Source organism: Giraffa tippelskirchi, chromosome 1 (assembly GCF_054371585.1).
Source record: "Giraffa tippelskirchi isolate mGirTip1 chromosome 1, T2T-mGirTip1v1.2.pri, whole genome shotgun sequence".
Classification (NCBI taxonomy): Eukaryota; Metazoa; Chordata; class Mammalia; order Artiodactyla; family Giraffidae; genus Giraffa; species Giraffa tippelskirchi.
The window spans coordinates 213891906-213914921 of NC_137275.1; the positions used below are offsets into that span (position 1 = coordinate 213891906).

Sequence of the window (23016 nt, forward strand, 5' to 3'; positions counted from 1 at the left end):
TTGTGTCTTTTTGTCCTCAGAATACCCTTACAGGTTAGTCACTATTAATTTCCTTTTCTGATCAAAGGAGCCTGATCTTAGAGAAATTATGCAGTTTCCCCAAGTTTATACTCTATTTTGTAAACTGGGGGTTGAACCCAAGGGGTCTGTGTCCCCTCTCCTTAGCTGACACTGGATCCTTGTCTTCTGCCTTTCCTCTCCTCCAGCCCTGGAGTGAAGATTTCCTGGGTATGTCTGGGCACTAGTTCCATCAGTGCCCACCTATGTTCACTCCACCCAAGTCCCTTTTTCCATGTAAGGTGACCCAGTCACAGGCTGCAGGGACCAAGGCATGGACATCTTTGAGGCCATTATTCTGTCTACCACTACCCTGCCATTCCATTGTTTTGTCGCAGGAATCCTGCATTGTCCTCCATCCAATCTCCTACTCACATCTTCTCTCCCTCGTCACTGGCAGTCAGAGTGATTTTTTTAAGGTATAAACACATCCTGTCACAGCTTGTCTAAACCCTCCCAAGGCCATGATCTGATTGGATCACTCTCTGGCCTCCTCTGTCACACCTCAACTCCTCGGCCCTTCTGCCCTCATCGCACTGGTCTCCTCAGTGGCCCTCCAGTGGGTCTGAGCACACTCATGGCACAGAGCCTTCCTGTGTACTGTTCCCTCAGCTCTGGCTGCTCTTCCCTCAATATTCTCGGGGCTCTGCCACTCACTCCATTCAGGTCTCTGAGGGAGTGTCGCTCCTCCATCTCCACACCACTCTCTCCCCAGTGTGCTTTTCTTTGGAATTTTTCTGAAGTTCAGTTCAGTCGCTCAGTTGTGTCCGACTCTTTACGACTTCATGAATTGCAACACGCCAGGCCTCCCTGTCTATCACCAACTGCCGGAGCCCACCCAAACTCATGTCCATTGAGTCGGTGATGCCATCCAACCATCTCATCCTCTGTCGTCCCCTTCTTCTCCTGCCCTCAATCTTTCCCAGCATCAGGGTCTTTTCAAATGAGTCAGCTCTTCGCTTCAGGTGGCCAAAGTATTGGAGCTTCAGCTTCAACATCAGTCCCTCCAATGAACACCCGGGACTGATCTCCTTTAGGATGGACTTAGATTGTAGATTTTTCTACATTTAATGTCTCTCTCCCTTCCCTGGAATGGAAGTGCAGAAAGGCAGCTTCTTTGTCCCATTCTCTGCTGAACCCCAGCGCTTGGGATGGTGCTTGGGTATGGAGTACGTGCCCAATATGTGTGCCCTTTCTATAAAGAAAGGAAGGAGAAAGATGGAAGAAGTTGACTTAGCACTCTCCCCTTTTTGTGGTTGTTATCTGAGGTCTTAACCCTCAGAGAAGATAATATTCCAAGTACCTCAAAAGGAATAATTTCACCTCTTTTAAATGCATATTATTTATGCAGATAAATTCTCCCAACATTTAAATAGTCCCACACAGATACACTCTTCCAGCAGCATGAGCCGATTACCTGATATTATTACATCTGCTACTTTGAGCTGTGTGACCAGAAGTTCTCTGTGTCTCAGTGTGGCCATCTGTAAAATGGGTATAATAACAGTGCTGCCTTCATAGGGCTGTGATGAGGGTTGTGTGTTTAGTTGCTCAGTCGTATCTGACTCTTTGCGACCCCATGGACTGTAGCTCACCAGGATCTTCTAGTGGATAGCCATTTCCTTCTCCAGGCGATCTTCCCGACCCAGGGATTGAACCCGCATCTCTTGGGTCTCCTGCATTGGCAGGTGGAATCTTTACTGTTTGAGTCATTGTGAGGATTACACTTGTTAATGTTTCCAAAGCACTTACTAATAGAAGGGATCCAGGGACAAAGGATCACATCAGTGCTTATTAAAGATAAAAAACAAACCAAAAACAAACAAAAAAACCTTTTACATTCAAATTCAAACTGCTCTCTCCAATACTCCTTAGACCTTCATTTAATTTAGAAATAAACTTGGAAACTTTCAGCTTTTTGCTTAACTCAATTTGTCCCTGCTTTATTATAATTTGGGAAAATACTAGTTTGTACCCCTATTAAAGTGAAACGGCAAAAGAGTATCTTTGCCCATTTTTTTCCATCAGTGGTCATATTCTTACCAAATAAATGTTTCCCCTACGGACAAGGGCTGTTACAATGTTTTTTAAATAATAGGATTATCGAATTTAGGACTTCACTTGCTCAGAGGGCAAGTGTGAAATCTCCAGGCTGCCTCCAAGCCTGTTGAAGTTCCTCCTGAAAGAAAATATCATGTGCCTGGCTTTCCAAGGGGCTGAGGCATGAAACCTGACACCCATTTGTCCCTTGCCTCATTAGGTCACCACCCTGGAAAGGCTGCTTCCCCCTTATTAAGGAAAAGCTGGCTCCATTTATTTTGGCTCCAACCGACCTAACAGTGTCTTTAATTCAGCAATGGTCTGTTTTCCTTGGAGGCTGGAGAGGTTTTGGACCAAGCTTGAATTCTTGTGGGAAGTTCCAAAATGGAAGTCAGATGACTTCAGCCAGCAGTGGTGGAAGCAGAAAAGTGGGGCAGGCCTTTGGAAAGTGGATTTTGAATACAGGATGCTATTCATAAGATGCCTGACAGGACAGAGCCTAACAGTTTGAAAGTGATGTGGACAAACTGTTATATTATTCTGTTCAAACTGATACCTGTTTTCTTTTTTTAAATTGTTTCCACCTAGAATAGAAAACAGTTTCAACATGACTGTCGGAGGCAAGAAGGGATTGATAAGATGCTTACCGTACACAGATGCAAGACAAGCCCCTTCTGGGGGAGACCTGTGAGGGTCAGTCTTGTTGTTCAGTCCCTCAGTCGTGTCTGACTCTTTGTGACCCCATGGACTGCAGCACGCCAGGCTTCCCTGTCTTTCACTGTCTCCCGGAGTTTGCTCAAACTCATGTCCGTTGAGTTGATGATGCCATCCAACCATCTCGTCTTCTGTTGCCCCCTTCTCCTCCTACCTTCAATCTTTCCTAGCATCAGGGTCTTTTCCAATGAGTTGGCTCTTCATATCATGTGACCACTCTAGAAGGACTGAAGGCTGGATACATATTGGTCAGAGGAAGCCTTGGGGTGGGACAAATGTTGTGGAGGTAGCTCATGCCCAGGGTGGGGGCTCACTGGTGCCTGTTCCTTTTCTCTGCCAGAAACTGTGAAAGGGAACTAAGTCAGAGCAGCTCTCAGTGTGGAGAATGGGCAGTCTGCACAGCCATTGGGGAGGTGGGCGGAGGGGAGAGGTGATGGTAACAGGGCTGAGCAGGAGGGACCCAGGCTTCCAGTCTCTTCCATTAATGACCAGCTTGAACTTCCCGCCTCATAAAGCCACTCTCTCTCATCTCTTTCTTGCCTCCCTCCAATATTCTAGGTTCCAGAGACTCTTGTTTTTTTTTTTTCCTCAACTAGAGGTCCATGGATCTTCTACGAGTATCCAAGGAAGGATTCAAGGGGTTCCTGAAAACTCAGAAATTATACCAAAAATGTTGTAGGCATGTTCATTGCCTTTAAGTCCATAGTTCTTACCAGATCCTCAAAAGGACTCTGTGATCTGCCCTCCTGAGAAGCTTAGAATCACTGTTCTAGATGGTAGCATAAATCACCCCCTAGAACACATTTATTTAAAAAAAAAAATAAGATTAGGTTCATGATTTTGAAACAGTATTCATGACCACTTTCAATATATCAGGAGGTACATTACATGATGAATATATAATGTCACATGGGCTTTCCAGGTGGCTCAGCAGTAAGATATCCACTTGCAATGCAGGAGCTGCAGGAGATGCAGGTTTGATCCCTGGGTCAGGAAGATCCCCAGGAGGAGGGTATGGCTACACACTCCAGTATTCTTGCCTGGAGAATCCCATGGACAGAGGAGCCTGGCAGGCTGCAGTCCATGGGGTTGCAAAGAGTCAGACATGACTGAAGCAACTTAGCATGCATGCACATGACATCACTGGATTATAGTCACTTGATTTTATGATAATTTTGTAAGATGGATACTAATATCTTTCCCATTTTACAGACAGAGTAAGAGTAACTTAAGCTCTGAGAAGTCAAGTACATTTCTCAAGGTCATTAAGTGGTAGAATTGAGATGTAAGGTCCAGTTGGTCCAATCCATGCTTCCTGCCATCCTAGTAGCTTTGTTACATGCAAACAACCACTGTAGTAGTTTGTAGGATGCTGATGAATCCGAGATCTCCTTCAGGACTCTGACTTTATCATTTTGAGAGTTAACCGAGAGAGGGACAAGTCAAGTAAATAATTTGTTAGTCACACACTATGTTAGGAATTGGGAGGGATAACCACTTTTCCTTCCCAAAGGGACCACCATGCATACCCTGAGGGGGTGGGATTTCTGGACCGAGTTAACAAGAGGGGACTTGGGAAGTTAGAAAAGGGAGGGGGAGTCTGCATTCCAGGCATAGCTCATGCATGGTATGAGAAAGCACCAAATTTGGAATGGGACAGACAGATGAAGAAGGTGTCAAGTTCTCTGGGGAGGAGTAGGGGGACTGGAGGCTAAAAACAGGGTAAAGCTCTGGCAAAGATGTACAGTAGCTTCTGAGCCTGAAACAAAGGAGAACCATCCCGAACCCTAGGAGCCTCCCTTCTCCCATCCCAGCAAAGAATAGTTCCATGCCAAAAGGGGACCGAGCTCTGGCCGGAAACAGACTGCCCATCTACAGAGGGAGATCTTCCATTCTAGCAGAGAGCTCTCCAGCCACGGGAAATGCCATCTCAATCTTCATTGCTTGTCCACTGGCAAAAGATGGTGTCACTAGGGCTTGACTTAGGGAAGGGTGAAAGTGAGGAACTAGAGGAGGAAAGAGAGGAACTGAGTAGGAAGAGGGAAAATCATAAAGGACCGACAGGAGACACCTGGGTCATAGGCATCAACAGTCTGACATCCAAACGTGGGTGCACAGCACTGACTCCAACTCAGACCCTAGAAGGCAGCAACCTCTCTGTCCTCCACGCCCAGCCCAAGAAAGTTGTCTCCGGAGACGAAACAACGGGAGTGACATCAGCAGAGAAGGCAGGCTCAGCTGTGCCTTGGACGTAGCTCTGCCAGCTGCTTTTCCCCAGGGGACAGACACTGCTCTCACTGGGGAGAAGCCTAGAGAGTGGCTGAGTGTCCATTTCCCGAAGGATTGAGCCAGACGTAAGGGCTCAGGGAACTGCTTTCTCTAACGCAGGATCTGCGGTCTTGTTCGTGTTCACTCCCTCCTCAGCAGAACATAACACACGTTCCTTTGTCAAGTCAGCACAGGCTGCATCCTCGGAGCCTCCCTGAGGGGCTCTTCCCACCCCCAGAGCGCCTGGCTCCCAGTCAAGCAGACGCCTCTGCCGTCAACTCTTTTTCCACCCCCACCTCCCCAAGTATGCCATTCCCTCTAGTGGGATAAATTTAGCTCCGAGTGAATGAGAAAGGAGGGCCCAGTCATGTAAACACGGACCAGGTAGCTTTCCAATCTAAGTTTGACACACACAGGTGGCAGAAAAGATTCAAGTATTTCTGGTTCCTTCTTGCTGCTGTTTCCACCACATGCTCAGACCCTGCATCGCATTCTCTGCATTTCGCAAAGCTAATTAAATATGTAGATCAGGATGTGGACCATTTGACTGAATAAAGCAGAAATCACTCGAGTGATTGGGGAACATTAAGGAGTCAAAGAGAGCCTTGGGTTGCATTGGACATTTTCATTTACTGAGGCTTCTTTTGTCTTATCTAAGTCTTTTCTCCAGGTGGGCAGAGCCTGTGCTGCTAGAGAATGTTGCAGTCTTACAGACATCACCTCACCCCTCCAACCCCTGCTGCCATCCCCTTGACCAGTCCTTACCTCTCTGAGCTCCTGACTTTGAAGGCATCTCTTTCACTGTTGTCTTTGCCACTCTGAGAGCATTTCCAGTTCTTAAGGCATGTTCTCATTCATGAGTTCCTTTCATCCCTCCAAGAACCTTGGAGTAGTTAGCTATCTCTTCCCCAGTGTACAAATAGAACACTTCAGCTCAGAGTAGTTAAGTGACTTTTTTGAGGTCACACAGTAAGTGGCGGAGTTAGGATTAGGACCTAGTGTTGAGATTTTGTCTGGTGCTCTTCCCGTTCTACCTTGAGCTGTTTTGAGGAAAGGCTATCTGTCCATGATGCCCCAGCTGGAAGAGTTACATTTGGTAAGGAGCAATATTTTTTTGTTGAAGTATAGTTGATTTACAATGCTGTGTTAATTTCTGGAGTGATTCAGTTATATGTATGCATGTGTATATGTATGTGTGTATATATATATATATATATATATACTTTTTCAGATTATTTTACATTATAGGTTATTGAATGATATTGAATATCTTATAGTTTCCTATATAAGGTCCTATACAATAGGACCTTGTTGTTAATCTACTTTATATATAGTAGTTTGTATCTGCTAATCCCAAACTCCTAATTTATCCCCCCTCATTTCCCCTTTGGCAATTATAAATTTTTTCTCTGTGAGTCTGTTTCTGTTTCATAAATATGTTCATTTCTATCATTTTTTTGATTCCACATATTAGTGATATCATATGACATTTGATATTTTTCTTCCTCTGTCTGACTTACTTCACTTAGTATGATAATCTCTAGGTCCGTCTGTATTGCTGCAAATGACATTATTTCATTCTTTTTTATGGCTAAGTAATATTCTATTGTAGGCTTCCCAGGTGGCTCGGGGGTAAAGAATCCTCCTTCCAATGCAGGAGATGTGGGTTCAATCTCTGGATTGGGAAGATCCCCTGGAGAAGGAAATGGCAACCCACTCCAGTAATCTTGCCTGGGAAATCCCATGGACAGAGGAATCTGGCAGGCTACAGTCCATGGGGTCTCAAAAGAGTCAGACATGACTTAGCAACTAAACAACAACAACAACAATATTCTGCTGTAAGTATATGTATCTGTGTGTGTGTGTGTATACCACATCTTTATCCATTCATCTGTCAATGTATATTTTAGGTTGTTTCCATGTCTTGGCTATTGTGAATAATGCTGCTGTGAACGTTGAGGAGGGCATGTACCTTTTCAAATTAGAGTTTTCTCCAGATATCTGCCCAGGAGTGGGATTGCTGGATCATATAGAACTCTAATTTTAGTTGTTTTTTTTTTTTAAGGAAACTCCATACTGTTTTCCATAGTGGCTACACAAATTTACATTCCCACTTACAGTGTAGGAAAGTTCCCTTTTTCCATACCCTCAGTAAGGAGCAATTTTTGAGACTTTCTGGCTATTACCTCTTAGTGAGAACAGCTCTAAGGGGGCCAAACCCGAGTTGGATCCATTTTGCCAGTGTATGGAGGGTGGGCAACAGTGAGGGTCATGCAAGACTGAATCGCTGGACATTCCAAAGGGCATTAGAGGGGCTCAGTATACATAGGTGGTAGGAGCTGAAGCTTGGCTTTCCCAATTTCATTATTCATTCCCCAAACAGGCGGGCACACAGGATTTAACTGATAGGTCGCTGTCCCTGCACAGACAACCCCCTAGAAAATCTCTCTCTTGTCAGCAGTGCTGACTTGCAGGATGAGTACGGTGTGATCACATCACGGTTAACAATGAAAGCGTCGATGGCCACACTGCAAAACAGGATTCGAAGCTGACGGGGCACTTTGTGGTCATTGTTCTAAGGCAAACTAGACTGGCCCCTAAGCTCTCTGAGAAGCCCATGACCTGATTGTGTCCACTGGCATCAGACAGCCAGATGGGCCTTCCCAAAGAGTTTTCTACTTTGTAGCTAATTCACTCCCAAACCTTGAATCACTTCCACCAAGGAGCACCTTTAATATGTGGGCATGTACCTCTCTTCCTAAACACTCCACTTCCTAAACACTTAAGCTTTTCTTTCCATCTTTTCCTTGGACTTAATCCGTGTCCTCTTAAGTATTCCCTTGTCATTCCTTCTTATTTATAATTATCAAATTGACTCACTCCAAAAGATAAGGCTGTAGGTGTCTATGAATCATTAAAGGGAGACCCTGGTAATGAAATTTCTAGGCAATAAATGACACAGTGCAGAATCCTTCCTCTTAAAAGATGAAAGAGAAGTACCTACTCATGTGGGGGACTTAAAGACTATTGATAGTTCACCCCTTTTCCTAAAAGAAAAGCCTACATTGTAAAAACAAAAACAAACCAAGCTAACATAAAAGGGTAGATATAATCAAATCACTTACTTGGTTTGGTCTGTGACAGCGTTAATGAAGCAGCAACTGGGTTGAATAATTAGGACCTGCCATCCCTAGAGCACCAACTGTGGTCAGTCTCGTGAATTTTCAATCTATCTTGATTCCCTGCAATATCCCTGTGAGGTTAGAGTTGTTATCCTCCATTACAGATGAGGATATTGAGCTAAGGGAATTCAATTTGTGCCACTGGTCAGTCCGAGTACTGGGATTCTAACTTGTCTTTACAGCTCATGCCTTTTCTCTGTGTCATACCCACCTCCTAATCCCACTTTTCAAAATGTTTATCAACATCTGAATGTCCCAGCAAGGTGAATGTGGGATGACCCCTAACCATCCAGATCTCTTTCCTCTATGCTCTCCTTGTAGCCCGTGGTTTCTTCCAGAAATTCAGTGTTGATCAGCTGACATTGCCAAGACTCATGCTGCTGTTCATGGGGTCGCAAAGAGCTGGACATGACTTAGTGACTGAACAACAATTGCCAAGGCTAGCCAAGAGAAAAGGAAGCCGTCAAATGGAAATTCTACTGTTCATTTCTAGATGGATTTCCAGTTGCTCATTTTGATTCTTCTATGTAGAGAGCTTCGACAGTCTATACTTGAAGTGACATCCAGCCTAGTTTATTTCCCACACTGGCACTCTGTTTTCTAACTTCTTACTCTTTCTTGCACCATGGGGACTCTCTCTATGGATCTGTCATTTGAATCCCATTGAGAAAAACATCACATACTTGAAATCCCATCAACTTCCCCAAATTGTTCACAACCACAGGAGCCAAAAGGGCTCTCAGCACCATTCCCCTCCTTTTGATTCTGTGCCATATGTTTTGAATGACCATATATTCTAACAGATCTTAGGCAAAAGAGAGCTGATACAAATACAAGCATTTTGGACCACCTGGCATTCCTTTGAAAATTACTTTTGTCAAAGGAAAGCTTCAGGTTACTCCGAAATTTCACACTCTTAGCTTCTGTTCAGCAAAACTTTAACTCACTCAGTGGGTCTTGATGAGTCATTTCCCTCTCAGTTTTCAGAACTCCTGTTTTCCCCACAGAGAATAGGCTGTGATCCTCTGTGGTTCCCAAAGGACTCATGCCCTAAAATAGATACTGCAATTTTTATTACCAAAGCATCTATTTTGCAAATTGGGCATTCTGTATTCTCTCCATACAATGCTTTGCAATACAGCATCTATCAGAAAAACCATTAAACAATACGGGTAGTGCTTATGCAATGTGGTTTAATGTCCCAGCAAGAACTAGTGATTTGTTACACACATTATGCACCCATTGTAATAGATCTTTTGAGATTTCAAATGTGTGGAGGGCAAAAAGTCACCCATATTAGCACTAGACTAGGAATTCTTTGTAATACCAAGCCATTGCCTCATGTCTAGTATAGAATGGCTACACAATAAAAGTTTATGAAAGAAATGGTACAACTTGGGTTATAAATGTCTGTGTTTGTAATGGTTTTAATGATTTTAAAATGCTAAAGTTTAGAGATTTGAGGGGAGAAGTATTGGAAGAGGAGAAAATGTTTTCCCTCTACTCTTCACTTGCCTGCCTGTTTCCCTTAGGGTTCTTAGTCACAAGCAACAAAAACTGATTTGAGTTGCTAGGAGCAGAGAAGGCATAAATTGAAAGTGTATTTATCACGTAGTTCGAAGAATAGCTGGGAAGATGAGAAGAGGCTTGAGCAATGGGCAGGACCAAAGATGAGCAAAAGCCTGAAGGAATTTTCTAATGCTGTGTCTTCAAGGTCCTTGGCCAGTACACATATCTCACCACCTGGATTGCATTCCATGTCATAACTTCCAGGGACCTGGGAAGCAAGAGCCTGGTATTTACCAGCTTCTATGTTGGGAATTGGCTCTGACTCTCTCTATGGCTTGTGATATGGGAATTCCCCCAAGACGGAAAGGGCTTCACAAATTGGGCAGCCAAAAAACATGGAAGAGTCTGTTACATTTCCACCTGGACATATTCCCAGGGTCTAGCATTCTGAATTTCTTCTCCCCTTTGACTTTTTGCCATAGCTGCCTTGACAGTCCTCAACACTTGGTAAACACGACCACTGCATATCATCAGTCCCAGGCAGCTGAAAGCCACTGAGGAAGTAAACACAATTGGTCAAAGAGTCTTCTGTCTATTCCTAGTAAACCCAATTAGTACAATGGTTCATCCCTAACCCCTACCTCACCCCATAGATATTTAATTCTAATATATGTATCCAGAGAAATGTGACCCAGGAGATTCTGATGCATACTTCTGATTAAGAGTCATGTCTTAATTTTCCCCATATCCCACAGTTTCTTTACAAACCATTTATATTTTTCTGAAGTCCTACCTATCTCAACCAAAGACACTTCCATCAGCTGAGAAAACTAGGCTTCTGATATATGCTCACTCAACTTCTCTCTCCTTCAACTACAATGTCTTCACCTTTACTCATTCCATCTTTTGTTCTCTTTTATTTCCCCCCTTTCCCAAGGCTAACCTGGCCACTAGGGCTTGTCTGAATGCCCTCTGATCTAATCTGAGACCTAACACTTATCTTCCCTTTTGACTGTGTCTTTGGTCTCACTTCCCTGATATCTAATTCCCTTTGACTCTGAAACATTCAAGTCTCACTCATCTAACAACCCTCTAACTTGCCTTTGCTTCCCATAGACCACCTCCAGTTCTCCCCAACACCCTCATCTTCCATATCCAAAGATCTCAAAGGAGTGTTTTGTACTCAAGGATGCTCCTTTCCTACCTCTCATTCATTCTTGACCCTGTCACTGCTTACAGGCTCACCCTGTACACATACACAGCTCTTTCCATGTCACCCCTGGCTTTCTGGCTGCCCAAGGCTCTTCTTAGTCTGCATCATTTTTTTTTAAACCTCCCCAAACCATCTGACCCTGTTGAAAAACCCTTTCTTCCTATTGTGATTTTTCGTAGAAATATCCATCTTGATTTTCCCTTCTCATCCTCAGATGACACCTCCTCAGCCTCCTTTGCTGGGCTTTCTCTTCTTGTTGTTTGTTCTGTTTTCTCACTCTGGCCATTCACATTTCTTTAGCTAGAACCACAACGAAGATGACAGCCAGATGCATGTTCCCAATCCTGATTCTTCTATCTTGAGATGCAAAGCTTTCAAACTGGTCACTTCCCAAAGGTGCCTAAGCCCTTTGGGGGCTTAGGCATCTCACCTTCCATCATGCCTTTTAAAAATTTATCACAGTAAAATATACATAACATAAAACTGATCATTTAAGACTACGGTTCAGTGACATTAGATCCATTCACATCATTGTGCTCTTCTAATTCCTTTTTAATATCTGTATCACTGGAGGGGAAAGGACCACTTATTCACCACTGAGACTTGTCTCCCCTTCATATGACTGGCTGAGCCTGGTGCCTGGTGGTTATGAATGTGGGCTCTGGAGGGTCTGATCTGAGCTGAAATCCCAGCTCCATGACTCTGACTGAGTCCTTCAGCCTCTTTGGTCTCAATTTGCTCATCTTGTTATTCTCTGCTCTAGCTGGGTACACAGTCACTCTGCTGAAGTAATAACAGCTTTGTTTATCTGTGAGCAAATACCCTCAAAAGACTTGTCCTCTGGAGCTGGCGCTGGAAGTAAAGAGAAAATGCAGCGTTTGAAGAAGGTGATGGGTCTTAGCCAGAAAGAAGTTCGGGGTATACTGAAGAGGGATGTCAAATCTGGTGTTGGCTTGGATTTATGACCCAAATAGCTTCACTGATGCCTGTTATGAAAAGAAAGGGAAAACAATCAATCAGTTAAACTGCTTCAGTCTTTGGGCAGAGTAGTAATTGCTCTTCAAGTGACAGGTGAAACCTCCCTGAACGTTGAAAAGGTGATTTACTAGAAATTGTAAGAATTTTCCCAGGAAAGAGGTAATTTAGAGAAATTTGATGTGCATACCTTTAAAAATGCCTTAAGTCTTGCATTTATCGGATCAAGCACCTGAATAGGTCACATTGGTTTCTCCCCCACCCTACCCCCTCATGTTTATTTCCTTTTATGGAGGAAAGTTTGCTTATGAATGTTGGAAATTCTAGCAGCCTCCTCCTGGATAGTAAGAGGTATTTTGTTTGTTTTTACCTTTTATTTCCTTTTAGACTGGATCTTCTCCATCTCTCATATCCGGCCCAGGGCTTGGCATAAAGGATGCACTTTAGTACTATCTCCTGTTTTAGTAAACTGAAAATGAAAGTTGCTCAGCTATGTCCGACACATTGGGACCCGGTGGACTATACAGTCTATGGAATTCTCCAGGCCAGAATACTGGAGTGTGTAGCCATTCCCTTCTCCAGGGGATCTTCCCAATCCAGGGGTCAAACCCAGGTCTCCCGTTTTAGTAAAGAAGAGGTAAAATATTTCAGTGACCAGATCCTACTTTTCCTTTCAGAGACTGAGTATAGAAGTAACAATTATCCGTGTTTCAGCCCAGAACATTGCAGGATAATGTTAAGAACAAATTGCCCTTTACAAAGCACCTTATATACTTTATCTCATTCAGCACTTCCCTTTTCAGATGAGGAAAACTGAGGTTCAGAGTGGTTAAGTGACTTGCCCAAGGCTTTACAGCTATTATTAAGTGATCAAACCTGGCCAGGGAAGCACCTGTAACTACAAAATGTGCACCTACAAACTCGTGGTTGTCTTTCTAACTCACATTTGACCCCACAGAGGGATGGCCTATGTTCATCTGTATGCTGTCCTTGGCCAACTTGACCGCTGAGGATCCTGCCATCTGAGGCATGTGGGCGAGGCAGCCCTTCCCAGTGGGAAATGTCCCCATGTCGAGTTCAGGCTTTTGGCACGAGCCAGAAGGCAGGACGTGCTGGGGCCCGGTTCTCTACCTGAGGCCCTTGGGCTGGCGTCTGCAGGTCCCCAGTGAGCACGTGTCCACCTGGGCGCACCAACCCTGAGCCCTAGCGGCGCCCTAGCGGCTCCCGTGCGCCCCGAGTGCCCACCCGCACGCGCAGTGCCTGGCCGCTCCTGGGGGAGCCCCCACTCCCTACGGCTACAACCCGGGTGGCTCCTGCCCGTCTAGAGCCGCCCGGGGGCCGTGGCCGCGGGTCCCCCGCACCCCAGGGGCGGAGCGAGGCGCGGAGACGTCAGGGCGGAGAACGAGCGCGGGGCGAGCGCGCCCTCCCGGCGGCTGCCCGCGGCCCACGTCCCCGACTGGCGCGGCCGGCGGCCGGGAGATGCAGGGAGCGGCAGCGCTGGGGCGCAGCCAGGCGGCGGGCCGGGCGGGGGCCAGACGCTGAGCCGGGCTAGTCAGCCGCGCGCACAGCTCTGCCCGCCACCCCCGGAGCAGAGTCCCGGCCGCCCGTAGGCTTTCCCTGGGGTTCTAGCAAAGCCCCTCCCTCCCCCCGGGGTGCCCATCAATTTCCTCGGGTGACTACAGCGTGTGTTTTGTTTTTCTTTCTTCTTTCCCTCGCTGTGTGCCCTTCTCCAGGATGGCAGAGGCGGAATTGCACAAGGAAAGGCTGCAAGCCATAGCAGTAAGTCCACTTTCATTTTATTTTCTTGCTCTATTGTCTGGGATGGGAAAGGACCCCGAGTACTGCGGGGCCGTCGACATTCCAGCACAGGAGCCACAGGACATGTGTTTTGGGGATAAAAGTCTGTCAAGGCTCAGCTACGCTACGTTTTATTTTATAGTCTGTAGATGGAAAGCCCCAGGGCGCGCTTTGGGCTGGGGATTTGAATGTGGACGATTGGCTTAGAAATAAGATGCTTGCTACTGGGCTTTGGGGAAAGACTAAAGAGAAGCATGGGGCGGGAGGGGGGACAATTCCTAGAATATTACCACCCAGTGCTCACTAATACTCTGACTTCAGATGCTGGGGAAGGCGGGAACGGTCACCAAAAACCGTGACTTCCACGCTCTCTGCGGAAGCTGTTGGTCTGCTAAGTGAAAAACCAGCAGTCCACTCCGCTGCCAGCCACGCGGTAGAATCTCCTCCCTGAAACCGAGAGTATTCATTTTCCCTGTTCTGTTTGAAATTGACAAGGGCACTGGCACAAAGCCACCACCTTGGGTGAGAGGAAGGTCTGGGGACTTCTTGGAACAACTGGGTCCTGGGAATAACATGCCAAGAGAGCCTCCTTCTTGTGTGTGGTTCCTCAACCTATTTTCAGCATACGAAGGAACAACCAGTTTGGGCAAAGTTTATGTGCACTCTCAGAAAAGTGTACCCATGTGCATCTTGAGTATAAAAGAGAGCTCTCCAAGGCTGCCTAAATTTGAGTGGTCCTGCTCTAGTGTTGCCAATGATCCACAGATGTGGTATTTTTACTAGAGCCACCACAGCTGGATTATATATTTCTTTTGCAGATGAAGGAATGATTACTGCTGCTCTATGAAATAATAGCAATTAAAAGAGAAGCTCTGTTAACCTATTGGCATAAAAGAATCTCCAGACATTCTTCTACCTAAGTAAATTTTTTTTTTTTTTTGGTCCAGGAGTTCCCTGGAAACACATGTGAGTTTGTTGGAGAAACAGAGTGTAATGTTTTGGAAGCAAAGTATATTAAAATGTTTTCAAAATCCTTTGGACGGATTCTTCACTGGGAAATGCACACAGACTTTTTTTTTTTAAAAGAAGCATTTGATGTGGTCTCTGTGGCTCTGAGATCCTCTTTATTAAAGTCTTCAAATCTTAAATGTCTTGGAGACTTCACAGCTGAAGCGAGAAAGACGTTTGTTGGCATTGTTGAATGCTATGGCTTTTTTTTGTCTGTTGGGCAATCTTTGAGCTTGATCCTCAGAACTCAGGAAGTCTTCCCCGCCTCCCACCACACCTTTTTTTCCCTTTCCCTCTGAGCGTGTGTATTTTGATAGTTAGTGAAGTTGTTTTCTAGAGTTTGTGGCCAGGCAGCGTGGCCAGTATGTCATGAACCGTATAAGAATGGAGATATTCAGTTCTTGGTGCCATGTAGCTGGTGGATGTTTTATATAAACTGAATAATAGGCTGCTTTAACTGTCCGCGTAGTGGCCGCTCCAGAGAGCATTCCATTGCTCCCATCAGTGGCCGCTGAAGGTTTCCAACAGTTGTCACATTTTCTGCCTTTGCATGACCAGCTTGTCTGGATGCCTGAGGAACAGCTGGGCCTCATGAAAGGGCTCGCTTTCCGAACAGGGAGCCAGTAGCAGCTCACACTTGGGCCACCCTTTTCCACGTGAGGCTGGGTCATTCCCAGCAGAGGCTAAATGGATTTTTGAGAAGGATCTAGCTAGCCTTTTGGGATTCTTAATGCCCGTGCAGTTGTGGAATTGAGTTTGTCCTGTACTTGGGAAACTGTTAATGATTCTCATGAATGATTCTGCCTCAACGAACATATCTTAGTGCAGATTTTCTAACAGCAAATTAACTCTGTGTGTGTGTGAGAGAGAGAGAAAGGGAATTGAGAGAGGGGGTGGAGGCGCTTGTGACCATGTCAGCTGTTCTGTACCCTGCTTTGACCTAATGCATACTCTCCAAGTTTTGCAAATCCTGAGTCTGTCTGCCGCCTTCCTAGGGTTCTCAGGGGACCCTCAGGAGCTCATGAGCCTGCTCCCAGAGCCTAGTCCTCCTGAGGTCTCTCTGGAGATGTGAAGGAGGAAGAGCAATGACTCCATCTCTTCACCAACTTGGGCGCCTCTCCAAAAGGAGATTCTCATGTGTAGGTTCTTGGACACTCTTCAGTCTACACCTTGGTTCCTTCATCTGTAAAGAGGGCTCATGAGTTCTGCTCCAGGGGCTGGCTGTAAGGTTTAGATATGGTGCAGGTGAAAGGCCTGGCATGCAGGGGCCACCCATTCCTGACTACCCTGCTGCCTCGTCCTGTGAGGGCGAGAGGCAACATCTCTGAAACAGAAAGAGTCTGAACGGCCTTCTGTATCCTCTCCTTTACTCAGCTGAAGGCCAGGGCTCGGCCCAGCATCAGTTCCACCAGCTGCTCAGACCCAGGTGCAGAGATATGACTGGGGGATTCAGTCATCCAGCAGGTATTTACAAAGTGTCGCCTCTCGGAAGAAAGTGGCATTGCCAAAAAGTCAGTCCCTAAGTTTCAGTCATCAGAGGGAAGACTTTGTCCTTTGCACACTTAAGTTCTGAAAAGGACCGATGTCTTGTGACCTATGTGTCACATGATCATTGGTGGGATTCCCCCTGCCACCTCCAGGGAATGAAATACTCAGAAACTATAGTGCTTTAATTGAATCTTCCAGTTGAGTCCAGAGACTAATCGATGAGAAAAGATGAATCTCATCCTATTTCCTGCCAAAAGAGGAGCAAATCTTGACAAGTGTCTCTACTCCCAGGCTCTCATTCCATCAGTAGGGATGTTCCCAAAGCTGTAATTTTAGGAGAAAGCAAAATAATTCTGAGGCAGAATGAATGTGGGTTGTCATTCCAGGGAATAATAATACAATTGCCATTTATTGTCCATCTTCTATTCAGCAAAGCCCTGTGTGTCATGCTTCTTTTCTTAACCTCAAGTTAATGGTTTAACATAAACAATTAGTAGCCAGTGGAAGGAGTACTTATGCAAATAAGCACACAGGTGAAGCAGGTAAACCAAGGAGCTGTAAAGCACTTCCCCAGAGAGATGTTTGAGCGGGTCTTGTAGATTCTGTATAATAAAATATAAAGTAACACAAATACTTCCCCATGAGCAGAAGGAATTTATTTACTTGTTTGTTGTTAGTTTATCATTTATTTGGAGCAGTTAGTAGAAGAAAGGGAAAGCCAACCACGTGAAGTCAGTAGCCAAAGGCACCAACTCAGTAATAAGACTTGAGTGCATTTTTAACACAGATGATGTCACTTAACGCTGATGAGCTGATGGGGGAGGAACCTCTAGATTATCCATGTTTTAAAGAGCCCGACACAGAGAGTGTCAAAGCCAGGATCAGAACTCAAACTGCAGGGCCCTGGAGCCTGTTTATTGACCATTGCCCAGAAAGGCACCCATAAGATGGTGGCAGCATCTTGAGCTCCGCCCCTGAGCACGCTGTGTGGGTGGTTCCGGCAGCCCCTGTGCAAGCGGATGAGGGAGAAGCAGACTGATTCAGTAGCATCGGGAAAGGCTGAGACAAACCAGGAGGCCACATCCTTTTGAGAGTCTTCCAGCACATGGAAATACCCGGTAAAAGCTCTAACCAAGTGAGTAACCCGTTCCCTCGGGGAAGAAGCCACGGTGTCTCAGTGTAAACCAGTTTTGGGGGAAGGATGTTGTTATATCTGCGCGTCACAAGAAGAGGGTCTTCCTTGGGCTCAGGTGAAGATAACTGAATGTTTCAGAGATTGTCGTGGGCAAAAGCCCTCAGAGAGGCCTCAGGCCATATGTGCTGAGGTGGCACTAGTGGTAAAGAACCCACTTGCCAGTGCAGGAGACGTAAGAGACTCAGGTTCAATCCTTGATTCAGGAAGATCCCCTGGAGAAGGGCATGGCAACCCACTCCAGTGTCCTTGCCTGGAGAATCTCATGGACAGAGGAACATGGAGAGCTACAGTCCATAGGGTCACAAAGAGTCAGACACGACTGAAGCGACTTGGCACGCTCATGAGATGCCAATCCAACCTACTCTGGCTTTTTAGGATATTTGGTCACTTATTAAGAACTCGAACTCTGGAATAATAAAAAACGATCTTTGGTGTTTGTGTAGCACTTTACAATTTACAAAAGCCTGCATGTATTACCTTAATTCTGAGCTGTGCTAGGCAGGACTCGTTGTCTGCACTTTACAGGAGAGTATGCAGAGGTGTCTGGGCTCACACAGCGAGAAGTGGAAGGGTTGTATCTCTCTCCTGACTCCTGATTCCTAGTATTGGTGGCATGTCTAGCTTTGGGTGGGGGGTGCTCTGCTATGGGAGAGAGCTGCCTCTAGGATCCTTCAACTGGGGGCTGGGGGCGGAGGAGAGGGGGTGAGCTTTGGGGTATGTGGGCCTGGATGTGCCTCTGTGGAATCTGCCCTTTGGGGATTTCACTTTGGGCCCCTCTCCCTCTTAAAACTCTCCCCCAGGGGATGCAGTTAGTGACCTGTGGCCTCCACCTGCTCCCAAGGCCTGGATATAGGTGGGTGGCTTAGTCTGGCTCTGCCCTGTACTTGCAGAGAGACAAGGCATTTCCTTGGCTTCATCTCTCAGTGTCGTTCTTGCCTCTGAGCAGTAAGACCCTGAGCATCAGAGTTGGAATGTGGACCAAAGGCTCAGGAAACCAGTCAGCCTGCTCTGATCCAGGCCAGTTGAGTTGGCCTACCTGGCTTGGGCAGAAATCCTGGCTGCCGTTTGCATGTGATCCCATCCAGCCTAGCTTCCCAGGTCAGGGATACCTCAGAGGTTCTAGAGACTCAAATCCAAGACTTATAGTAACACAAACTGCGGCTCTTGGGGAGACCATCCCTGTACATGTCCCCTATGAACCTCTGTCATTGGCAGGCAGCTGGTAAAAGGATGGGAGAATTGAAGATGCCAGCCATTCATTTGTTCATCTTCTTCCACGTAAATGGTACCCTGCTTCTAAAAATTCAAGCTGAAGTTTAAAAAATGGTTTGCCCAGGACAGTAGTGCTGAGGAAGGGTTTGACCCAGATGACTCTGCAGGACCGCCCAGTGGATAGGTGCCACTTGGGGCACATTCAGGGTCGTTGCCAGGTCTGAGAGTGCCAAGGCAGGGCTTACACAAATATGCCCAAGGGTCATGCACCTCTCTGACCAGTTATTTGTACCTCTGAGTATTTCAGGCTTTAGCCTCTTGGGACAAACAACAGCTGCTCTGGCAAGTGCCCTGTGAAATAGACCAGTCATCATTTAAAAAGCCAAGCAGGGGGGCTTGTGGGTTATGATTTGTCAATATTTAGAAGAAATCCAGGGCTCAGTAATAGCCCTTCTATATTTCTCTCGGGTTTTCCAGTGCTTTGGGGACCACCACTGTTGATCCTTTGAACTACCCCCATTTCATCACTGATCCCTCTTGAGGATATTGATCAACTTCCTTGGCAGTAAGAGCTGGTCCTCGTGTTGAGATATTGACTGAGACAATGGCATTGATGCACAGACACAGTGGTCCCCAAGGCTGTCAGTGCCTTGCAGTCTGGCAAGTAACAAGCATGGATTCTGGTCTCTGAAAGCCTTTGCTCATATCCCAGCAGCCTTTCTGTTAGTATCTGTGTGACCTTGCTGTCCCCTGGTTTCCTCATCTTTAAGGTGGGGATAATGATAATACCAGGCTCATGGAATTGTTGCGAAGGTTATTTGACAGGTTTCATGGGAAATACTCAGTGCAAGCTTACAGAAACCACTCAACAAAAGTTTTCTTTTTATAGTAAGTGAATCAACAAATCATAACTCATGCATTTTTAAGAAGAAAATGGATGCAAAGGGTGAAAGATGAATTCTTTTCACCTCAACTGGTGAATTGCCACACTGGGAAATTTCATGAATATAGTGACACCTTTGCAGTGCAGGAGGATAATGATAATAACAATGAAAAGGATTGTTTACAGTGAACAAGATTTGCAAGCCCAGAAGGACCTGGGAGCCAGCATGTAACATAAATGAGTGACACAGATTGAATGGGAAGTTGTAAGGACCTGAAGAGAAGATACCACTTCTCAGTGAAGGGACAGGTGTGAATGTGGGTCCTATGTTGTCACATCCACTGATTCTCAAGAGAAGCCAGAAGTCTTCCTTTTTAAAATGTGAGAACTCCCATTTCAAAATCAACTGGCTTAAAAAGTTTTTAAAAATTTGTGGATGAAACAAAATTTCTTTTGGTCAATGGGTTGACCTTTCATGACCTCCAGATATAGGTAGAGCATTGGACTTTACACTGTGCTTTCTTTATGCATGGACTTATTTGGCTTTCATAAGGATGCTGTGAAGTAGTACTACCAGTCCCCCTTAGATCTTTCATAATGTTACAAAGGCAGGGTGCATTTTCAGCAGGGCTTTGTGAGTTTGGTGTCCAAATGTTTGGATCATTGGGAAAAGTGCATATTTGCTGTATCTGTTGATATTAAATTAGCTCCTTTTAACCACTGACATTATTATAACTCAAAACTCATGTCTAGGTAGATGATGGCTTTCTAAAAATTGACAGAAAAGCTTAAAATACGGCACCTTGATGTGGGAAATTCCACTATCATGCTGCTGCTGCTGCTAAGTCGCTCCAGTCGTGTCCGACTCTGTGCGACCCCATAGACGGCAGCCCACCAGGCTCCGGCGTCCCTGGGATTCTCCAGGCAAGAATACTGAAGTGGGTTGCCATTTCCTTCTCCAATGCATGAAAATGAAAAGTGAAAGTGAAATCATTCAGTCGTGTCTGACTCTTAGCGACCTCATGGACTGCAGCCTACCAGGCTCCTCCGTCCATGGGATTTTCCAGGCAAGAGTACTAGAGTGGGTTGCCCACTATCATAGAAGCATCTTTAACAAGATAGGCAGGACTTCCCTGGCCATCCAGTGGTTAAGCCCTCGCCTTCCAATGCAGGGGGTGCAGCTAAGATCCCACATACCTCATGGCAGAAAAACCAAAACATAAAAAACAGAAGCAGTATTTTAACAAACTGGGTAAAGACTTTGAACATGGTCCACATAAAAAGTTTTTTAAAAAAAGGGTAGGCAAATTTGAGCTGTCACATGTTACCAGATGTTTGAGACGATTTTAATATATCAGCCTTGAATAACAATGTAGGGTGAGCCAGCTGGGCTCAGGACTTCTAATAATAGCAGTGGCTGCTACTAGACATAGACTTTTGGCCAGCAGTGGCATAGACCTGTGATTCTCAAACTGCAGTGCATTAGGATCACCTGGAGGGCTCCTTAGAAACACAGGTTACTGGGTCCTCCTCCTAGAGAGTTTGATTCAGTAGATCTGGGGTAGGGCCTGGGAATTTGTATTGCTAACAAATTCCCAGGGTTTGCTGTTCCTAGCTGCAGCTGCTGTTCTAGGGAACACACGTTGAGTACTGCTGGTGAAGTGATAGAAGACCAAGCGAGATGATGGCCTGGGTCTTCGTAAGTATCACACACCCACAGTGACATGGCCAGGAGTTTGTGAAATATGGATATCTTAAAGAGATGAGATGGAGTAAGAGACCAAATTCAAGCGGGCTGTCGTCCATGGGGTCACGAAAGAGTTGGGCATGACTTAGTGACCAAACAATGACAACAACAAACCTAGCTCAGTTTGAAAGTGATGTAGTTGTGTCCCTCTTCCATCAATTGGCTGCTCAAGAGGAGATCTTGTTCATCTTGGGTACTTGTTGCTTCAGTCGTGTGTGACTCTTTGCAACCCCATGAACTATAGTCCTCCAGGCTCCTCTGCCCATGGGATTTCCCAGCAAGAATACTGGAGCGGGTTGCCATTTCCTGTTCTGGGAATCTTCCCAACCCAGGGATCAAACTCGTGTCTCTAGCATCTTCTGCATTGGCAGGAGGGTTCTTTACCACTGAACCACCTGGGAAGCCCACATGAGACGTGTATGATGCTCTAGATGGAGAAGTCCCAGAGCAGATCAGCCAGTCAAGTCTTGCAGCAGCCTCTCCAGCCTTCAGGCCTGATTCTCAATGCAGCTGCTTGTCACGTGGGCGACTCTAATAGGCGGCCAGGGCAACTGAGGTTCACTTACTGAATGATGGTTAGTGATTCTCCTAAGTCAGTCTGTGTGCACAAGCCTGGCTTGTCATTGGCGTGTCAAAGAGGAGTTTATTCTCGCCAAGATGTCCTCCAGTCTTCCCTCATCCTAATTGTAGCATCCATTGCGCGAACCAAGGCTTCTTATTCAGATGGTTTCAGCCTCACCCAGATTCTGGTTTGTCTTAAAACACAAAGCACAAGAGCCCACACGGCGCAGGATGAGACCTAAGAGAACACGGTTGGGCAGCTGGGTGATGGCCGCCCAGCACGAGGAGCTTTGGAGAGGAAAGTTTGCACATGAGCGCTGTGGGTTTGGGCGAAGACCGCACAGCTGAGACCTATTTCTGGCAGGAAATGCCAGCAGAAGCAGAGGTTGGTGGGGGTGGGGGTGCATGTTGGAGCTGCATATGCCCTTGGTTAATGGGTATGGCAGCCTTTTCCATTAGTCTCATGTTGAATTAGAATCCACAAAAGGAGATTATTAAATACACAGAGAGACGGACAGAGACAAGCCTTTAGTCTATTTACATAATGCTTGAACGTATATTAAAAATACTTTGGGGCCAGTCTTTGACCCTCGTGTCCATGTTTGTATAGCATCCTCTGAGCATAGCTAGAAGAAGGAAATAGGGAACCTGGTCCCTTTCCCTTGCATAAAATGCAAGGGAAAGAAAAGCCACATGCGCTCCCAAGATAAAAGCCCCAGCAAAGGCTATGAGCCAGACCTCAGAACACACCTTCCTGCTCTTCGTTTCGCCTCTGGCAGCCTATTTCATTACCCTGCGGGCTTCCAGGCTCTTGACAGTCTGTGCACTAGCAAGACGTCTTCAAGGCATTTGTGAAACCTGCCCTTCGTTTTTCGCTGCACGATACCGGTTTACTTACTATTCTAGGTGGGTGGGATTTCCCCCCCCCCTTCTTCTAAATTATAACCAGTCATCTGAGGATTCACTTTATTTTTAAAGTCAGGGCTGAAACTTAAAACTTTGAGGGTTATAAAAAATGTTATTCTTAACAGGAAAACATAGGCTTGAAAACTTAACCCCTTGGTGGTAGCTAGGGGATCCTCTTTCTCTGAGTTTGAGCAATGATGCCAACAATTTTGGAGACCAGTAAATATCACATGGGGCTTCAGGATTGGCACCTGTGATACA

General features: G+C 45.8%; 1 protein-coding gene across 12 annotated transcripts in view; it reads left to right on the top strand.

The window, feature by feature from the left end:
• The window catches only part of PALM2AKAP2 (PALM2 and AKAP2 fusion), a 473479-nt gene that overhangs the window by 99506 nt on the left and 350957 nt on the right, over positions 1 to 23016 (top strand). For 11 of the 12 annotated variants that reach the window (XM_081526345.1, XM_081526427.1, XM_081526404.1 and 8 more), the window contains one exon: positions 13692 to 13737. In XM_081526345.1, the coding sequence (XP_081382471.1) occupies positions 13693 to 13737 (45 nt within the window). In that variant the 5' untranslated portion in view covers position 13692. Of the gene's footprint in view, positions 1 to 13402; positions 13738 to 23016 lie in introns of those variants that run through there. The other variant, XM_081526353.1, reaches the window with a different exon arrangement.